Genomic DNA, 19,516 nt, shown 5'->3' on the forward strand with positions numbered 1-19,516 from the left:
AATCAGGGAACCAGCAGGTTAAGTAGGAAGATACTTAATGAGCACAGAAACCTACACGACTGGATAGCCCCTAGAAGTGATCAAGTTTGCTGATTGGAATCTCCCCAGCATCATTTACATTCATTTTGCTGTCTCCTGTGATTTTTAACACTTCATGAACAAAAGACAACTGATCATACATAGAACCAAAAAGTCATATATTTTGAAAAGCTTTTTCCACTTCTCGACTTTTCAAGTTAATTTTAGTTATTCTTTCCTATCTCGTTGTAATATCATTTTACTTTACACATCAAGGTCAGTTCTTAGAGGATACTGGGCAATTAAATGGCTTAATTACAGTGCCTAAATAAATATACTAAGTGAGGAAATTGAAGGTCTGCGTAATTATCCTAACACAAAAATCCTTGCTTATTTTATCTTTCTTCTCACTGATAAGCAGTAGCTGTAATGCTTGTTCAAATTTTTCCAAATAATTTTTAGCACTTCTTTCCAGTCACCCTTTGAATTTTTCCAGGTAATTCAGTTAAATGCTTCAGAACTGGTTGGTAAATGAATTTTTCAAACATTTTTAAAAGGCTATGATAGAGGGACACTTTAGGAGTTCAAGTAGGAGCTAAGTTTATACTATTATCTTCACTAATAGGATCACTATACAGGATGTGACATCAGGAAGGAAGTATGCTGTAAGCTGAAGGAACAGCCCAGAGAAATAACATGGCTACTGTATTTTTCTCTATATAGGACAAGAAAACACTGTAATAAAATACTGCTGGGAAGTTTCATATGTACAAGATTGTTTGCGTGTAATTCTCCCGTGAGAATTATAATACAACCTTGTAGAAAACCAGGCTTTAGATGAACACGGTTTTTTGTTGTGTGGGTTTTTTTTGTTGTTGTTGTTTTTTTTTTTAATGAAAAGCATCGCTTGAAAAATTGTCCAGGAGAGAAAAAGAGCCTCTTCTCTGTGCATGTGGGTGCTGCACAACCAAAATTTAAAAGAGTATGGGGAAAACATAGCTCATATGACTGTGTGCAGAGATAGCTAAAAGGTAAAATTAGGGCAAAACTGAAGCCAGCGTCGCTCATTAAAGCGTGGTGGAACTGCTGTAACATCTAGCAGAAGTGCCTAGAGGGCTGTTTAGTAAGAGCTTCTCCACTCCACTCATTTGGCCAACATACATGTGGACCACGTAGCAATCTGATGAAAGGCAGCTGGGTCTGCATGGTGCTTGCAGATCAGGGCTTTTAGTTCGAAAAGAATTATAAGAAAGAAAATAGCTGTATAAAATACTGAATAGTGTACAGAAGGTCAAGCCTGTCAAAGAGGTCAGGCAGGTAATCATCAAAATTAGAGATAAAAGAGACCACTATGTTACTCAGTCTGTTCGGCAGCCTACTGAAGAGTGTTCAGTGCACGATAACACAAGCACATCTGAGAGTAGATGTTGTTAGACCTCTGAGACTCTGGAACAGGTTGCCCAGTCTAATTGATCAGGAATTTAAAATCAGACTTGTTATAGAAGGGACTTCTATGCTATAGTGAATAACTACCTCAGAAATGGACAAGATAACCAACAAGGGCTGTTTGTCACCCAAAACTTAAGGATTCTCTGCTCCTTTTAGCATTTCATCACGATCAAAACCATTATATTTAAAAAAAGAAAGCAGGAAACATTTCATCGCTAGTATGTGAAACCACCTGTTACACGTTAGTTTTGGGGCAAACACCTTAGACTGAGAAAAATAACTACCTGTGAGTTGTAATACACATAGCACATACTGTTTCAAAAGTCAGGAAAAAAATAAGGACTATTAGTCATCTTGCTTTCTTGCATAACTTTGATTATTATTAAGAGATTAAGAGATTTCTCCTTATACCATAGGGTGTAATTAATTGCCTTATTGGAGCACTGCATGGCTGGAATTAGCCAGTGATGGGGAAAGGCTGGTAAATCAGGTGGACCAGTAGTTTGTTCTGTTATGGCAAAGCTTGTAGCACATTTTCACATGGGTTGAGGTGCCATATTTCCAAGCACTGAATTCTTTTCTAATACTGCCCTCATCATTCTCAAATGTTTTTTTCTTGAAGATAAACAATTCCTTTAACTATCTCTCAGAAAAACAGACAGAGGCTGAGGGAATGAGAGACAGACAGACTGTTAAGTGAACGAGACCGTGCATATACTTTTCCCTGTATTTTTAGTCTATTGCTTATAGCCCACGCTGCTGTGAATCCTCCTCCAAACTACTGGGATTTTTTTTTTTTTACAAATAACCCTCATGTGCCTTTTATGTGTTTTGAATTATCATTACGTTCCCTGTGATCCAGAAAACCTTTGTTATTTGGGACCTTTCTTAGTATAGTGCCTTGAAGAACTTCAGGTTTTTCATTGAGCAGAGAACTGAACAAAAGTGAAGGTAAAGATTTTTTTCTTATAGGGCAGAAGTCAGAAAAGCAATGATTAAGGTATTCAAATTGCAGCTTTAAAGATCTTAATCAAGGCTCTGGAGAAAAAACCAATAACATCAATGATGTCTCTGAAATTTTCTGAAGTCTTGCTATTGCATTTGCAAGTTGGTTTGTTGTCTGCTGAAAGACATACAGTCATTTTGGAGGAAAAATAATTGTTCCCATTTTTGGACTGGAAATGCCATCCAATAACCTGAAATTTTGTCTCTACCGATTTCCTCTTTTCTTGCAGGTGACTGTTGCTCTTTACTTGCTAACGTTGTTCTAGGTGTGAAAGAAACATAAAGCAAATCGAATTTTTTGTCCAACACCATTTTCTTCTGACATAATATTGTCATATTCCTGCATTACCTTCTTGGGAATACCATTGACTGGAAATCTTTCCCAGGAGAGAAGAGTATCACCTACAGAAGCATAGCCTATATTTTGGCTCTTCGCCTTAGGAAGAATTCTGGAAGTTTTATGGGAAAACGAAGCTGAAGTGCAGGTTTATAAGGGGAAACTTTGGATTAGAGCAATGAGGGTTGCACATCTTCTTCGCAGCTTTTTCAGTCAGTATGTGGTCTTCATTTCGACCTCCCTGGAAACGTAGTACTTGTCGTGCCTTCAGATTGTAGCAAAGGAACACTCTCAGCCTCTCACTGCCTGCAGAACATTGTGAACAGCTCTCCTCCACAATAATTACAGCTACTCGAGCACAAACAACTTCCCTACTCTTACAGCTTGCATTGCAAGAACACCTAACGGCCAAACACACGATCAAGGTCCTGCTGTTTTGCTAGCTTCACATGCACACAAGGAGAAGCAGCCCGTGTCTCGAAAATCCTGCAGAATAAATAGACAAAAAGGATCAAAATTAGTGGAAGACGCAGGATAGGTCTGATCTTTTAATGAGCTGTGCCAGGCACAGGGTATGTGGAAGATTCAAATGCACTCCTGGGGAGCGTGAGGTGGATGTCAAATGAGAGTCCAATGCATAAAGATCAGACGAGACAGGTCTGAAGAGTTCTTCCCCAGGTTACACAGCAGGTGTCTCTCAGAGTCAAAGGGAAAGGAACTACACCCACCATCAACCTGGGTGCAGAGAGACAGACTTAGAGGTCCTGCAGGCTGGCACATCCGCAGCACAGCGCTGTGCAGAGGCGTTAGCGGGGGGAGCAGCCCCTTTAGCATGGCACCATGCCCTGCTGCTTGTGTCTAGAGCACACTAACTCAGGCTCAGCATCATTCTGGTGCAGCCATCCTGCTTCCCATTGTGCAGGAGCCTCACACTTTCTACTGTTTTCAAGTCCAGAGCCGCAGGGCTAGCTCACAGAAAGAAACTGCTATGGGAAATAAACTTTCTCCTTAATCAGATCCCTTTAGAAGTCCACCTAAGAAGAGTCTTTTAGCACTAGGTTGCCTTGACCTCTTTTCTCAGCTGAAGAAAAAGAATGATCTTCTGAACCATGACTCTTAGAGGTTGAAGGGAGGCTGTTTGCTTTGTTTGACATCGTGCACTAGAAAAAAAGTCTTCCCAAATTAAGGGAGATCAGCTAGAATATAAGAAATAACAGTCACTGGAAAATTACTTCCATACAATTTTAGGGATGCAAGCATCCAACCCTAATGGGACAAAAAGTGGGATCAGGAGGAAATCATAGAATCATAGAATCACAGAATCATAGAATGGTTTGGGTTGGAAGGGACCTTAAAGATCATCTAATTCCAACCCCACTGCCACGGGCAGGGACATCTTCCACTAGATCAGGTTGCTCAAAGCCCCATCCAACCTGGCCGTGAACAATTCCAGGGATGGGGCATCCACAACTTCTCTGGGCAACCTGTGCCAGTGCCTCACCACCCTCATAGTGAAGAATTTCTTCCTTATGTCTAATCTAAATCTACCTCTTTCAGTTTAAAGCCATTACCTCTTGTCCTATCACTACATGCCCTTGTAAAAAGTCCCTCTCCAGCTTTCTTGTAGGTCTCCTTCAGGTACTGGAAGGCTGCAATAAGGTCTCCCCAGAGCCTTCTCTTCTCCAGGCTAAACAACCCCAACTCTCTCAGCCTGTCTTCATGGGAGAGGTGCTCCAGCCCTCTGATCATCTTCGTGGCCCTCCTCTGGACTTGCTCCAACAGGTCCATGTCCTTCTTATGTTGGGGGCCTCAGAGCTGGGATGCAGTACTGCAGGTGGGGTCTCACGAGAGCGGAGTAGAGGGGCAGTTCACCTCCCTCGACCTGCTGGCCTCGCTTCTTTTGATGCAGCCCAGGATACAGTTGGCCTTCTGGGCTGCGAGCGCACATTGCTGGGTCATGTTGAGCTTCTCATCAACCAACACCCCTAAGTCCTTCTCCTCAGGGCTGCTCTCAGTCCATTCTCCGCCCAGCCTGTATTTGTGCTTGGGATTGCCCAGTTGTCCCAGTAAGTATAAGAGGCTAAACAAGTAAGTTCATTAGTTTTATGCAGCACAGAAATCCAAAGCCAACAGTAATTTTAACTGAAATAGGAAGAGATACAATCTCTTTATTCAGGCAACATTCCTCTCACCCCAAATTTCCTCCCCAGAGAGGTTACGGATAGGCGGATTGGATTCTCACTGCAGTATAACTTTGATACCCCTTTGTCACGCTCCAGAGATCTGCAGCCATATGTTTTCCTTGGACTGTACTTACTCAGGCAGACTATGTTTCTTCCCAAGAGAAGCATAAAATATCATTGCTTCAAAGTTCTCCTTCACTGCAACTTTTATCTCCATCTGCCTATGCATTTAGTCTCCACTTCCATCGCTACTATACAGCACCTTTGCCTATGAGCTTGGAAGGGAAGTGTTAAGTCTGTACATATGAAGGGGCCTTAGGTATTACGGAGCAAACCGAACTATCACTGCCAAAAACGTCTCAGTGAGACTGCCTTATCTTCAGGCAGATTCTAGACATTAAGCCCCGGGTTCATGCCACTTTCATTTATGAACCTGAGTTAGGATCACCCAAGGCTCCCAGTATAATCAATGAAGAGAAATAAGACACTCCAACTCAAATTGCAGACAGGATAAGTGAAAGATAAGGCTGTGCTTCCCGTGACTGCAGGGAGACCCGATAGTGACTATGCTGCACCATGGCACATTATCCTTTCCCCAAACAAGTCCCGGATTTCTCTTAACAACTGCAACCTTCTTTCCTTTCAAAAGATGCTCCTTTGTGATTGTCTAGTTAACAGGGGGAAATACACATTTTATTCCTTAACAACGTAGTTTGCCTTACCATGTATTGGTTTACAATGTATGTAAAACCCACCCACACCGGTCAGGAAGGTCCCAAAGTATATCACTGATCATGAGCTGAAATTGTGGATTTTTTGGTGCTTTAGCTATAGGATGAATTAGTTTTGCTCCCTGGTAGGTGGGCTCTAATGTCATGCAATTTTGGTTGGTTTCTAGCGTTCCACAGTTTTGACTCCTCTGGCATAACTTCAGAAGTTAATTTTAGAAAATTAATGCCAACCACCCTGTAAGATATTTGTGTAAATGTTATTTGCTGGGGCAGGTGAAAAAGTCTTGCAATGGCCCATGTATAATAACTCTTCCCTGCTAGCTCAAAAGGAATACGAAAGGGTGCTTTCCCTCAACCAGGCATATCAGGAAAAGTTTTGCAAGGCTAGTGTAAACCTTTTTGTTAGCATTAAGCTTAGAGAAAGCAATTTCTACAAAGCCCACAGTTTGGTGTTCAAATAAAGGAAAATGGACCTTTTAGGAGATTTGCATGTAATCACTTGCAGAGAACTTCATACTTTATATTGGGTGTTTTGGATCAGATAGAGCATTAGTGTCAGATTGAAAGAGGCCATTTCACGGGCAGCTCATCAGCCTTCCTACTGATTACATTATTCTTTTACAAGTTGGGTTTGAGTAAAGCTGCACAAGCTTTTGTGATGCTGATCCATAATTAGCGGCTTGCATTTCCCTTAAAACTTTAGATGATGTGAATTACTTACCTAAATATTTCACAAGGCATGATATAAATATTCAGTGGTGATTAGGATTGTTTATACTGTCTCTATCAGAAGAGAGTCTTTCTTCCTGGATCCTTATTTCTTTGATTTTGAAAGAGATACAAGCAATCTCCCATACATTTGGAAATTACATTACCTGTTTGTGCTTTTGAATAACAGCACAATCTCAGCCTTGAAGAGTGATGTTTCAGAAAACCATGTAGCTAACTTACACAATCTGTTTCTACTGTTGTGCCTACAAATGAGCAAGCTGAGTATCCGGCTCAGGCAATTGCCCGTGTAATTTTCTGAAAATCTGCCGTATTATTTTCTTGTGTTGGCAAAAAATTGTAAGTGTGGCTGTGCTGCTCCAGAGCACCCCAAGCCCTGGAGCAACTGCATTTCAGAAGGGAACAATTTCCTCCCTGCTCCTCTCCATCTTGCTCAATGGATAATTGTTTTCTGCTGTTTTGGGTCAGGTTAGTAACCTCAGGAGCTGGGGGAAAGGAGATCTGAAGTCTGGGTTATTTCTTGTCCCTTTCTACCTTCTGCTTCATTTGGGGAATAATTGCATAAGGCCCACACGCTCAGCCCATGCTCCGTGCTGGGACAGAGGCAGATAACAGGCACACAGTTGTAGTGCTTACACATATCCCAGCATCACATTGCCCCTCACAAAGCCACAGACATTCTAGATGTTTCCCACCCAGAGGAAGGTCTGCCCAGGGTCTGCCCTGTACAAACAAGAATGTTCCTGAGTTCCTGCTGACAGTGACTTTGTGACTTTCTTGATAGAAAATACACCATCCTGGCAAAACGGATAAAGAAAATCATTGCATCTCTTCATAGCACAGGGGACGGAAAAAACCACAATTTGGAAGAATAACACAAATCACTCACAAGGCTGGTGAAGTTCCTGTGACATATGTTCTTCATACTCCATTTCAGTCCAAGTGAATTTATTCATTCCTTCTTAACCTTGCATGGCCCTTTTTTCCCAATATGCCAGTCTTCATACAGGGCATGATTATTTCTCATTTTTGAGGCCCAACTACTCATTTCTTAATTTTGGTGACATGGCAGCTGCCCAGGTTTTTCTTGTTAAGATGATATTCATTTGTCCCCTTTATTTCATTTATTTTCCCCTCTGGCTCCATAGCTATAAATCAAACACACAAAATTAAATTAAATAAAATAAACATAAGTGCAGGTGGAAATTCAGGAAATATAAATAACTAAGAGTAGTTTTCCAAGACTGCTTTTTTAATCAATTCTAAACACAAGATATATATTCCCTGTTGAACTAACCATGTTGTGACCACCTATTGTTAAAGAACAGCAATAAATCTGCGCAACAATTCCTCACTCCTATGATTCACTGACATGTTTTGCCAGACAGCTAGTTCAGCTGGTTCTTTTTCCAGAGGTGTTTTATGCTGTCCATAGGAAAGGCACAATACGCTGCCATGCGAAAGGCATGAATGCTGTTTGTCCCTTAGGAAAATTCCTTCTTTCTCCATCTCTGAGGGAGCGAGGCTCCTGGATGCTAAGAAAGCAGTCTTTTACCATGTGACAATCAGGACTCATCTTCAAATAACCTTGAAAAGCGAAATGCCAGATACTCACCCACTCCCCTCCTCAACCCAGCAGGACCTCTGATGCCCTGAAATACTAGTGGAGCAAATCACCGCCTTTTATATTCTGCAGGGAACTGAACATGGCCAAGCAGGCAGGGCACCGTCCTTCCCACCTTGTCCCGTGTGTTGTCAGCACTCCATCTCAGAGGTGCTGCTTGGGGATGTCCTGATGCCCGCTCTGCCTGTCACCTTTCAAATACGGCTCTTTCACACAAGAAGATCTCCACCCTGCAGTGCTGATTTGTGCTTGTGGGGTTTTAATCAATCGGCTATGGTGTGGGATGAAATTGCCTGAGTTTTATTTATTTATTAATTAATTTTTTTTATCAGACAGAGGTACCTAAGCGTTTCTGTTGTGTAAGCAGGTCATGGTTTTCTCTAGCGCAAGACTAGCTACAGTTTTAATATAGATCAATAAGATTTAGTTTCGATGTCAATAAAAATCACTCAAAACCACTGTGCAAAGTGAGGGGGAGACAAAAAAAGAAGTGCATCTGTTTACACTCTCTTTCTTTTGACAGGATAATACACCCAGCCAGCACACTACAGAATACACTCCGCTATCACTTACACAGCCTTCCTATGAACCCACAGTGCCTTACATTATAAAGGCCAGAGCTGTGTTGTGATGTACTTTCGTTTGTAATGGTGCTTACCATTACTGGTGCACCAGTACCATTGTTATAAACTTTCATATTTTAAGATTGCATACAGGCTAAGCATTTTCAGCAGCATGACTTAATGCAAAAGTTCTTACGTGAGAACTACTGTAGTTGCTGTACTGAGGTAATCGCGATGACAGTACTTCTGCCCGCCTTCCCCCGTCCTCCCTCCATCGTGGGAATTCTGCTAATTTAAAATATTTTGAGTGTGGAAAACAGCCTTTTAGGCTATTTCAGTGGCTAGAGATAACAGTATGTAGATACAGGAAACAATATAATTTTGAACCAAATTATTTCACTTCTCTGAGCCTCGGCTTCCTTACCTGTCAGAAGTGTAACTCTGCTCCCCAGAGAATCTAATTTTGTCAACCAATCTGATAACAGTTCCCAGTAGATCTGATAACAGTATTTCAAAGCTTACATACTCAACGCTTGTAAAGCTCTTAAAGATTCTTGGTTGAAGCTTGATAGAAGAAGGTACTATGGGAAAAAAGCTGATATTAATGATTTATTGATTGCAGATAATACCATTCTGGGTATATTGGACGCTATCCAATCCTTTTGCCTTGTGGTATCAGTTCTGTGAAAAGTCAGTATTTGTATATCCACACTTTTTCACCTCTTTTGGGACAAATTGTAAACATATGAGTATAATCCACTGAATATAGTCTATGAAACAATTTACTGTCTTTCATTTAAAAGTATCTCCTTGAGTGTTCTCTATTGCTCAGCCCTTCTATTCACACTAGCATGAATACACCCGTTTTAAATCAGCTCTTGATCTCTGAAGACCAAATCCTGCAAGAGACAGAGTAATTCTAGAAACACACAATATTCTGAAATATTACAGCCAAATGTGTAGCATAAACTGAAGGCATGTTTATTGTTTGTCTTACTTTCCCCTAACTATTTAGAGTCTGCTCGGCTTGTCTCTTCCCTAAATTTAAAGCGGTTGCCTGAATTTTGCAGAGTTCCTTAGTTAAGCTGGGAAACAGATTCTTTGTGTTAACCTATTTCCAAAGTTTGTGTTTCCTAAGTACTTTCATAAATCTACCAGAGACTGTAACGTATCTTCCCCTCATTTTCTTTAATCTTAATCTGAAAAACTGGCACATAGATAAAATAGGAGTTTATGTTGTGTTTTCCTCTGAATATGTGCAAGTAACATATCATTCATACAGAGACATTCAACTTCTATTACTCCTGCCTCAAGTCCAAAGAACATAATTTTGACCGTTCACTGCAAGCGGATACATAAGATTGTTACAAATTGATGCCAAGGGGCCCATACTTGGAATCCGTTTTGTTTTTCTTTGAGTTAGCTTCCAAATTGCAAGAGTGTGCATAATGAATGTGTTATCTAGTCCTTCTGTTTTGTATTTTTGAAGGAGAAACAGCACATACCGCAAAGTGACTTGGCCTACTTGCTCAGGTTCCATAGCAACCCAGTATTGCTGCGAATTCATTTTGTACTAATCAATTAGAAATTTTGCTCTGGCAGCTGGAATGAAAGTTTATGGGCCGAATCCTGCTTGTTTTACTTGGACCTGCAGTCGCAGTAAATTCAATGAGATACTTGTCTGAGAAGGATACAAACTTGTATCTTTCGTCTCTCTCTTGGTTTATTTTTTGTGAAAAGGTCAGATTTATTTTTTCGTTTTCTCTCCAAGCAGAGAAAAAGAGGCAATTCTTTTAAAGGATCCACAACTTAAGACACCCTTGTCTTACAAATAGAGCTGCTGACATGTTAAAAAGGAAGGCATCACTTTGCTCCCAATGCATTTTAACTGGATGTTGTCAGCACAGCTGACTAGTGCACACCTTCCATCCAGCAGCTTGTAAAATCTCCTGTTGTGTCCACCCCAATATTGCGTGCCCAAAAGGGAATTTTCCAGGGAACACGGTTGTATGTGCCAGTGCCCTTCACAGCAGCGCAGCCCTCAGTAGCGTAGTTAGCATGTGCGATTCCTAGAGAACCCTCCCCCGTAAAGGTCAGCTCATGCACTGCTGGAAGCATGTGTAACGACCGGGAAAGCCCACGGGAACTTCTCGTGTGCACTCTGCAATGGTGCAGTTGATTAAAATCCAAAGTTTTCATTAAAGTGGTTTTGGTTTTGTTTTTGGTTTTTATCCTTGCCAAAATTGCAATATTGTGAGATGGGGAAAGCCCATACCAAAAAACCCAACCTGCAGCCATGTGGAAATGTCAGAAAGTTTCTGATGTGGGCTAACAAAGGCACTGACATTTTGCTTTTCGGGTTACGATTCCAAATTCAGCTCATTCTTCTCCTGGTCCTTATGTCTGGACTGCAAACTTCTTGTATAGATACGCCAAGCGTGCTGTTTGACCGAAACACAGGGAGAGCACTGGGGGTCTACTGTTATTTACCACACATTTTTTTTTGCCATGGGTAGTCACACCATTAGCCTCCTTTTTATGCATTTTTACTGGTCTGTAGGAAAATGAGTCAGAGGCTTGAAATAATTTTTTTAATCATCTAGTTTGTCTCTCTCAATGGCTGGAAAAATGTGTCCTGCAGTTACAAAGTACACTGAAAAACTGTATGGGTCTATAGGAAGACATAGGTTTAACACTTTCTTTCCATTTCATTCATCATCACGCTAGAATTCAGGCTCTGACTACACAGTATTAGAAATACATATCATACTGTTTCGTAGCAAATGCATAGCAAATCAAAGCCATGATTTAAACTTTGTTACATGTCAGGGCTCATCAAATCTCCATTGCAACAAAGAGGATGACGCAGAGTAGACTTTGCTCCTTCAAGAGCACATCAGAGTTAGAGCTGCATCTCCATTTGCATGTCAGGGTCTGTGAGGGAACGCGGTGTTCATCCACTTGTACATGTTCCCTTTTTTTGCTGTCTCTCTCCAGCTCCTACCGGTAGTTAACACAGTGGGAAGGTTATAGCCTTGGCACCGTAAAAAGGGTCAGGGAGTGTGAAGTAGGCTGCAGATTCCTTAAGAGCTGCATTCCTAAAGGAGGAACTTCACTGTCTGGAGGGCTGTCAGAAAGAACGAGACCCAGACAACTCCACTGCTGATCGTAACAAAACACACAGGGCTCACATCTTCCTGCACACAGACTGCACGCCGCACAGACTGTAGTTCACGCAAGAAAGCGTAGGCTCTCTACCAAGGTTGGCTTCTCCTTGGGGTGACCACAGTCACTCGAGTGTCTCTGAGCACAGGTACAGTCCTATATTCTTCCCGATTCCCAGGCTTTGCCTCCGACGCCCCAATTTCTGCTCTGATTATAATTTGCAATTTATAAGATCTGCATATGCCAGAGAGGTGACATCCAAGGACTTATCATGAGAAAAACTGATGACCGAGGTGGAAAGAAACTTAGCAGAACCAGCTTTGGGGGATTTAAATGTTAAACCCGCTTTATTGTTTTGGGTTTGTGTCCTTTTCTAAAGTGTTCATGTTGTGTTTAGTAAGAAATATTGTACAGCTATGTTGTGTGCTATGTTACGTTCAAAATGTGTTTTTTTAGAAAGAGATCGTTTTTTAAGTTTGCTTGTGCTGACTGTTATTCTTTTATTTTGATGGATTTTGCATGATAACATTTCAGTATTTGGGAAAATGTGGGAGATTAATCATTATGACTTTCAGATCAAATGTATCAAGGGGAAAAGCTCATGTTTAAATGCATTGTCCTGTACTTTAACCTATTATATGTCTGTGTTCATATTCCCCCTGTTTTTATTGATGTACTGCACGTATCTGACCTCCACGTTTGCCTGATAGTTTTTTCACCAGTTTGGTGTTTCTGATTTCCCAGCTTTGTTTAAAAATCTGATTGGAATACGACCCTGATAACCATTAATTATTTACAGTATGCTTTTCGAATTGGATCTACTTAACCTCCAGGTACCTGATCCAATTTCCTTGCAGTCAGTAGAAGCTCCTCCTTGATCAGGCGGAGCTTTTTGTAAAATATTATCTAAGAACCTAATTTGCTGCATTTCTCATTATTTAATCAATGAAACGACACTGTCTGCACTGAGCTTTGCTTCTGCCCCGCATCAGCGCGTTGGTTCGCTGACATGCTTCAACACCACATAGCGGTGCCTGGCTCCCTCCTTCAGCCCCGAGACAGGTTTCAGGCTGTTCGCCGTATAAACTCGGTAAGGGAATGGTTAAACCCAATCCCCAAACGGACTCTACCCTTTTCACATGAAATCTGAAATAATTTACCTCACAATATGTCAGGCAAAACTCTGCCTTTAGTACAACACAGCCCGGCGTCAACGCTTGGCCTCGTTGACAGGGAGCACCCACTTCGTGGCACGAAGTGTCTCTTGCACCAGGGGCTCCCTCCAATGCCGAAATCTTAAAACCCCCGGTGGATATGAGTTTTAACGGGCGGTTGCCGCCCGAGGGACAGCGCCGGTCCCCTCAGAGCAGCCGGCGGGCGGATACGTGCAGCCGGCCGCCCCTCAGGCAGGGCTGCCCCGCTGGGGCAGGCGGCGGGGGGGGGCGGCCTTCCCTCCTGCCCCGGCTCAACTTTTTTTTTGTCTCTCTGTCTGTGTTTTGTCGTTTTTCGTTTATTTCTTTTTTTTGTTTTGTTTTGTTTTGTTTTTTTTTTTCCTTTTTTCTGTGTGTGTGCGTGTGTGTTTGTGGCCCGCAGGTCCTCCCCTGCGTTGTTCGTCCGCCTCCTCCACCCCCCCCGAGCAGTCCCCCTCCCCTCCCCCCTCGCCGCCGGCCAATGAGGGCCCGGGGCGGTTGCTGGGCAACGGCGCGGCCCAGCCGGCCGCGGACTCTGACTCTGAGGAAGAGTTTGTCCCTAATTCATTCTTAGTTAAAAGTGGCTCTGGAAACCTCTGTGTCGCCGCCAACGGTGAGTGACTCTCTCTATCTACTTTTCTTGCTCGTCTGACAGCCGTGCGCGGGGATGAAGGTTGGCTGGGGGTGCGGATATGCCCTTTGGGTTGGTTTTGGAATTTTGTTTAAAATAAAAATATATTGGGGAGGGGGGATAAAAGGAGGGGGGGGAAATCACCTCGTAAAGGCTGAAAAATGCAGCACTGGGAAGGTTTGTGCTGGCTGCTGTGCGCGTTGCTGGGTGGCTGTGGTGAGGGTGGTGAGGGACGAGCCGCCCACTGTGGTACCTGGGCAGAGCTCAGAAACTTCACCTGAGTTGACGGTTGGAACCCCCTCCCTTTTCTGGGGAGATTTTGGTTTGGTTTGGAGCTTTTTTTTCCCTCCTGGCTGAAAAACTCACCAAAGAACCCCCCTTCTCTGTGAGGGCGGCAAGGTGCAGGCTGGGGGCTGGCGGGGCGCGGGGCTGAGGGGAGGGCGGCCAGGTGGGCTCGCTCCACCGCGGGCCCGTGCAGCTGAGAGCGGCCTGGAGGCTCCTGCCGCTGTCAGAAACCTGTCACCGAAGGGGTGCGTGGATGGAAAAGGGAATGCCAAAACCCCAGAGTTTCCTTGTGAGTTGTGACAGTGGCATCAGCGCCGTGTGCTCAGCCTCAGAGGCCAGAGGAGGGTGTCTGCATCTGCGTCTCCCTCAGAGGCGCTAGGAGATGCCCTCAGGGTAAGTATTTGAGGCAGCAGCAGAACCCCCTGCTTCTGGGATGCTCTGAGACTCCCCAAACGGGATCTGTGGGTGCTCAGCACCGCTGCACGGACCACGCTGCTTAAACAAATTTCAAGAAGAGGAATGAGATTCACAGCTCTCTGCTGCAGAGACAATGAGTCATAAACGGAGAGGTAACGCTCATTGGCAAAGAAATGTAAAATTTCATCAAGGGTAGTGTAACCTGACAAAGTGCAGATTACAGCAGTGGAATAGCAGTGGCCACTCAGGCCGCTGCCATCCGGCTTGAGTGATAATTGCTCACAGGTCTGATTTATGACGAAGGAGAAGGCATTCAAAGATATCTTGAAAGAGAGAAAGAAAGGTGAGAGAGAGGTTTACTGCAGCTGGCAACAGCTTAACTCCATTTATGTTAAGCTTCTAAGAAGGCTTCCTAGTATGCTGTTATCTCCAAGTAAGGAGAGAAAGTTTGACATTTAACTTGTGCCCCCCCCCCACTACCCCTTTCACAGCTTCCCTCTTCTTTTCTTTTGTTGCATTTGTTATGGTAAAAACAAACTTTCCCTTCAGAGTTTTTCAAAGGAGAAGGTTATCTCCTCTGAATTGTCATCCTAAGGAGAGTAGGGGGAAATACAGTGTCATATTCATTCAGGAAACTGCTTAAAATTCATATCCTCTGTTCAGCTTCCCCCCTCCCCTCCCACCCTATAACACACACACACCTGACTCCTTGCGGTCGCACTACACTGAAATCTGAAATCATGTAGATGAGCCTCTGGTTGGAAATAAAGCCAAACTCACACTCCACTTCGTGTTTTCAACATCATAATGTATGTACTTTCTGTTTGCTCATTTAGGGAATATACATGTACACATACATGCACACCCTCCAGGTAAAAAGAGGGAAGAAAGAGAAAGCAAATGAGATTAAAGACCTTAATCTCTTCTTTTACTAATTAGCTGAACAACAGAAAAAGCATTGTTCAGAGTCCACAGTGGGTTGACGATATTATTGTATTGATGTGCTGGTGAGTTAGTTAGACTTCAGGCTTTTCAGCTGCCTGCTTATTTATCCTCTTTTTTCTCAGTGCTTTTTGCATTGGCTTGTAGACATACTACATTCCCTGAGGCCGCCTTTGTATGTAGGATTCAGCAGGTTGGTAATAAATGTGTCCCACACAAAGACGGGGCGTCTGGGGTCTCATTTGCGTGCTTATTCTAGTTGTTCAGTAATCAGAAGTGCAGGTAATGCCAGCACACTGGTGACCTGTTAGGATCAGCTCAGCGTCACGCTGCTATCAGGAGGAAAACAAAGGTGACTTACTATGCCATGTATCAACCCATAATCTGAGAGTTCACTTGAATAAGAAGCACAGACCGTACAAGCCCATCATGTCTATAACCCAGAGACTCTTCTGACCTCTGTAAATGGATTTAATTGCTTTAGTTCTTAACGTTCTGTTTCTATGAGGCTTAGTCAGCTTAAACTTTAAATGACAAAGGCAGGTCTTTATGTTCCTTAAATGGTGAAAATTAGTAAAAGCTTATTTTGGTTAGGACTAAGTTTAATACAGTTAGAGCACTCATTCTCGGAGAATAGTAGCTGTCTCAACGGCAGGACAGGCTGAGAATGCTGTCCAAAGTATTTGTGTTGCACTTTTTAATTGATTGTGGCTAGGTTTTCCTTCCACAGCTGTGTAAACTCAGCTTCAGAGAAGCCCATCCAAAGTAAGTAACACCCAGGGAGCAGCACCGCTGTTACAAATCCCCATGTAAATTGCAAATATAATGCACATGGAACTTAAGAAATATGCTACTTTTTGAAGATACAGTAGGCTATTCTTTATCTAAGTTCCTTTCATTCCAGAAAGTTAATAATGTCCATAATATTATTTCTACACTTCCAGGAAAATGTCCAACTAAACTTTCAAATGAAGGCTGGAACAAACTAATAAGTATATAAATATGCAGGCATCTTTTAGGGCTTTTAATTTTGGATGTATTATAAGCCATTGTTTGGGTTTTTTTTTACTTATAAGGTAAAAGTAATTTAGAACATTAAAAATCCACAATTCTTATTGTACCTATACTATCAGCAGGTACTTAACTTTAAGGAAAAAACAGACTTTTCAGATTTGGACCTTTTTGCTTTTGTTTTTATATATAACTCCAGAAGACTTTTTATTTTACCTAAAATTACCCAAAGTAACTAGGATGTGAATGTCTCCATTTTATAGAATCATAGAATGGTTTGAGTTGGAAGGGACCTTTAAAGATCATCTAGACCACCCCCCCTGCCATGGGCAGGGACATCTTCAACTAGACCAGGTTGCTCAAAGTCCTGTCAAACCTGACCTTAAACACTTCCAGGGACGGGGCATCCACAACTTCTCTGAGCAACCTGTTGCAGTGTCTCACCACTCTCATAGCAAATAATTTCTTCCGTACATCAAATCTAAATCTACCCTCTTTTAGTTTAAAATGAGTACCCCTTGTCCTATCACTACAGGCCCTGGTACAAAATCTCTCTCCATCTTCCTTACAAGCTCCCTTTAAGTATTGAAAGGCTGCACAGAGCTGTCCCTTCTCCAGGCTAAACAACGCCAACTCTCTCAAACGTCTCAGGATGTTTCCTTTCAGAAACCTTAAAATTTCCTGATTTGAGGATTTCAGCACTATTTGAAAGGTAGGCTGCCTTGGAGTATCTTGGTGGACATTCAGAAACACTAATTAGTTCTTCAAATTTCTCATCAGTCAGTATATGTATATACTGGTGTGTAGAGTATATGACTGATGAGAAGCCAGAACTGTCTGAAGGCAATCTTTAATGTGATTGTTTTAAGAAACTAATGAATGCTGTGTTGGATCAGAACATCGGTCCATGTAGTCTCTGACAGTGGTATGGGAGGAGAAGGACAAGCCAGTGGGGTTGTAGGGAGGATGCTGACTAGCTGAGAAAGGTCGAGCGCCAGCCAAGGAGGGGGGTATAGAGGTTGGTGATTGGCTTGGTGAGAGCAGTTCTCTTCCATTTGAACCAGTAAATAACATGAAAAATAAATAACAAAAAAAATCAAGTGTCTTTAGGGAATGGTGTTTAGGAAGAGCACAGCCTGACCATTGCTGTCCACTTCCCTCAGCATCCGCAGTTGTAGCACTGGGGACGTTAGCAGGTACATCTCTGCTTAGCACAGCTGTGAGGTAGGGAAATGGCTGTTATCCCGACGGGGAGCTGATCTGCAGAGTGACAAAGAACAGATTTTGAAAAATATATGAAATCTGTGGAAAGCTGACATCTAAATTCCTTTGAGAACGCTGACCGTGTTGCCTCGTAGTCAAAGCCGAAGTGCGTGACTTCTTCCAGCTCTTTCATCAGTGAGCAGGCATTCAATGTGAAGTGTGGTTTTGTCGTTTTGTGGGGTCTGGTGTGTTTCTCTATGTTGCTTGTATCAGGCAGACAGGAAGGCTGGATGTAGACATTTGAAACAACCTTTGCAGACGGGAGCCACAAAATCCAAAATCACCTCTCGTTTTGGGCATTTTAATATTCTCAAACACAATTTCAGAGACCAGGGCATGGATTTTATTTAATTCTAGCAGAAGTAAGGAGATACCAGAAAATTTTAAGAATATCTAGAACTGACTTTCAGGTCCTAGAATTTGCTTTACTTAGGTGACACTGGAGGTAACATCTACTAAAGTCTCTGTAGGAAGGAACTAATACAGTTTGGAGTCTTATCACCCACTTCTGAATAAGTGTACCCCAATTTCTTTGGCTTCTCCCTCAAATACATCCCTATTCCAACAACTCTTGTTACTCCCCACTTATTAAACCAGTCCTGTTCCTTTGCTACCACTAAGGGCATTTATTCACAAAAAAAGCAGCAGTGGAGGGTCACGCTGCCAGTCGCCCAAAGTGACATTGCTGCTGGAGAGAGAGACGGTAGGTAGGCATGATTCACAGTGTTATTAGACTTTGAATTCCAAGAGGAGTGTTCAGCGTTGTGTGAAGCATGGACAATGCAGCCCTCACCTCAGGCAGAGATTGTGTTGTCAGTGGAGGGGAGGAGGGAAAACCGTGTTGAGTACGTAAAATATTCCAGGCTCAGATCCTAGGAGACGAGTGAGACTTCTGTAGGATCCTTGATTTCAGTGGAAAACAGGCCAAATCAGGACCAGCTTGTCCCCAGAAGCCCAAAAAACCACAACGTGCTACTTCTACTTAGTGGCATGTTCATGAGCGAGCCACTTGGCCAACAAAATCCGTGGTCAGGGAGTTAATGCAGATTTTAGTTCTGCTTTTGCCACTTTTTCTTTTTTTAGAGTGCTGGACAATCTGAAGCAGTAGGTTTCCCTGAGATCTTCCTTCTCATTTCTAACTAAATTGGGCCAGTCTAGACGTCCTGATTTGTAACCTAAAGCATGTGTCCTATTTTCTGTTAGGATTTTTTTATCTTTAATGATCAACCTTGAGCTGTTGAAGACAATCACCATTTCTAATTTACCTCCCTTTCCTATTCTTCAGAAATAACTTTCCACCTTTTTATTAAATGGTTTGGCCCAGATTTATGAAGAAAAATCCTTCACAAAAAGGCTGATGAGGATTACTACACCTTATTTATGTTTTCTCAAATAGTTTGATTTGATATAATTGTGGATTTCTGGCACTTTACAGTGAGTAACTGACCAGATCATCTGCCGCTACTGCTGCTATGGCTGGATTCCTTCAGTATCTAAAAGGAAGTCATCTTCCAGAAATACAGAGCACTTTCTATTGAAAGTTTTTAATCTATCTGTGTATGTGCTCGGTGTTTATTTCTCTAGTATCCTTGATGTGTTTGCTGCTGCATAGTCTGCCACACAGAGACTGCTGTTTTCAGACTCATTCTGCAACCCGGTGTGACCAGCTGAAAGGCTGAACTTAGCATCAGCCTGCTTTGCATCAGGCATCACTCCTCTGATCGTCAGGTCCGACTTCAGACACAGGAGTTGTCCTGTAGGAGTCCTGCTCCAGCACAGGGTTAGGTGTTTACAACATTGGGATGGATGAGGCAGTCACAGAGAAATCAAACTGCAGCAGGGAACCCAAAAGACACAGAATATTAAAGCATTTCAAAGAAAGAATGGTATGATATAAGGCTTCTTAGAAGTGGAGAATTTTCAGGGATCTGACTGAGGAGAGCAAAAGAACCTTTGATAATGTAATCTTAATA

At 42.5% G+C, this 19,516-nt stretch overlaps 1 protein-coding gene across 1 annotated transcript in view; it reads left to right on the forward strand.

Annotated features, from left to right (window-relative positions):
• The window catches only part of TENM4 (teneurin transmembrane protein 4), a 354,979-nt gene that overhangs the window by 73,872 nt on the left and 261,591 nt on the right, over nucleotides 1-19,516 (forward strand). The window contains exon 3 of the mRNA XM_075143906.1: nucleotides 13,398-13,607. Within this exon, the coding sequence (XP_075000007.1) occupies nucleotides 13,398-13,607 (210 nt within the window). The remainder of the gene's footprint in view (nucleotides 1-13,397; nucleotides 13,608-19,516) is intronic.

Source organism: Calonectris borealis, chromosome 1 (assembly GCF_964195595.1).
Source record: "Calonectris borealis chromosome 1, bCalBor7.hap1.2, whole genome shotgun sequence".
Lineage (NCBI taxonomy): Eukaryota > Metazoa > Chordata > Aves > Procellariiformes > Procellariidae > Calonectris > Calonectris borealis.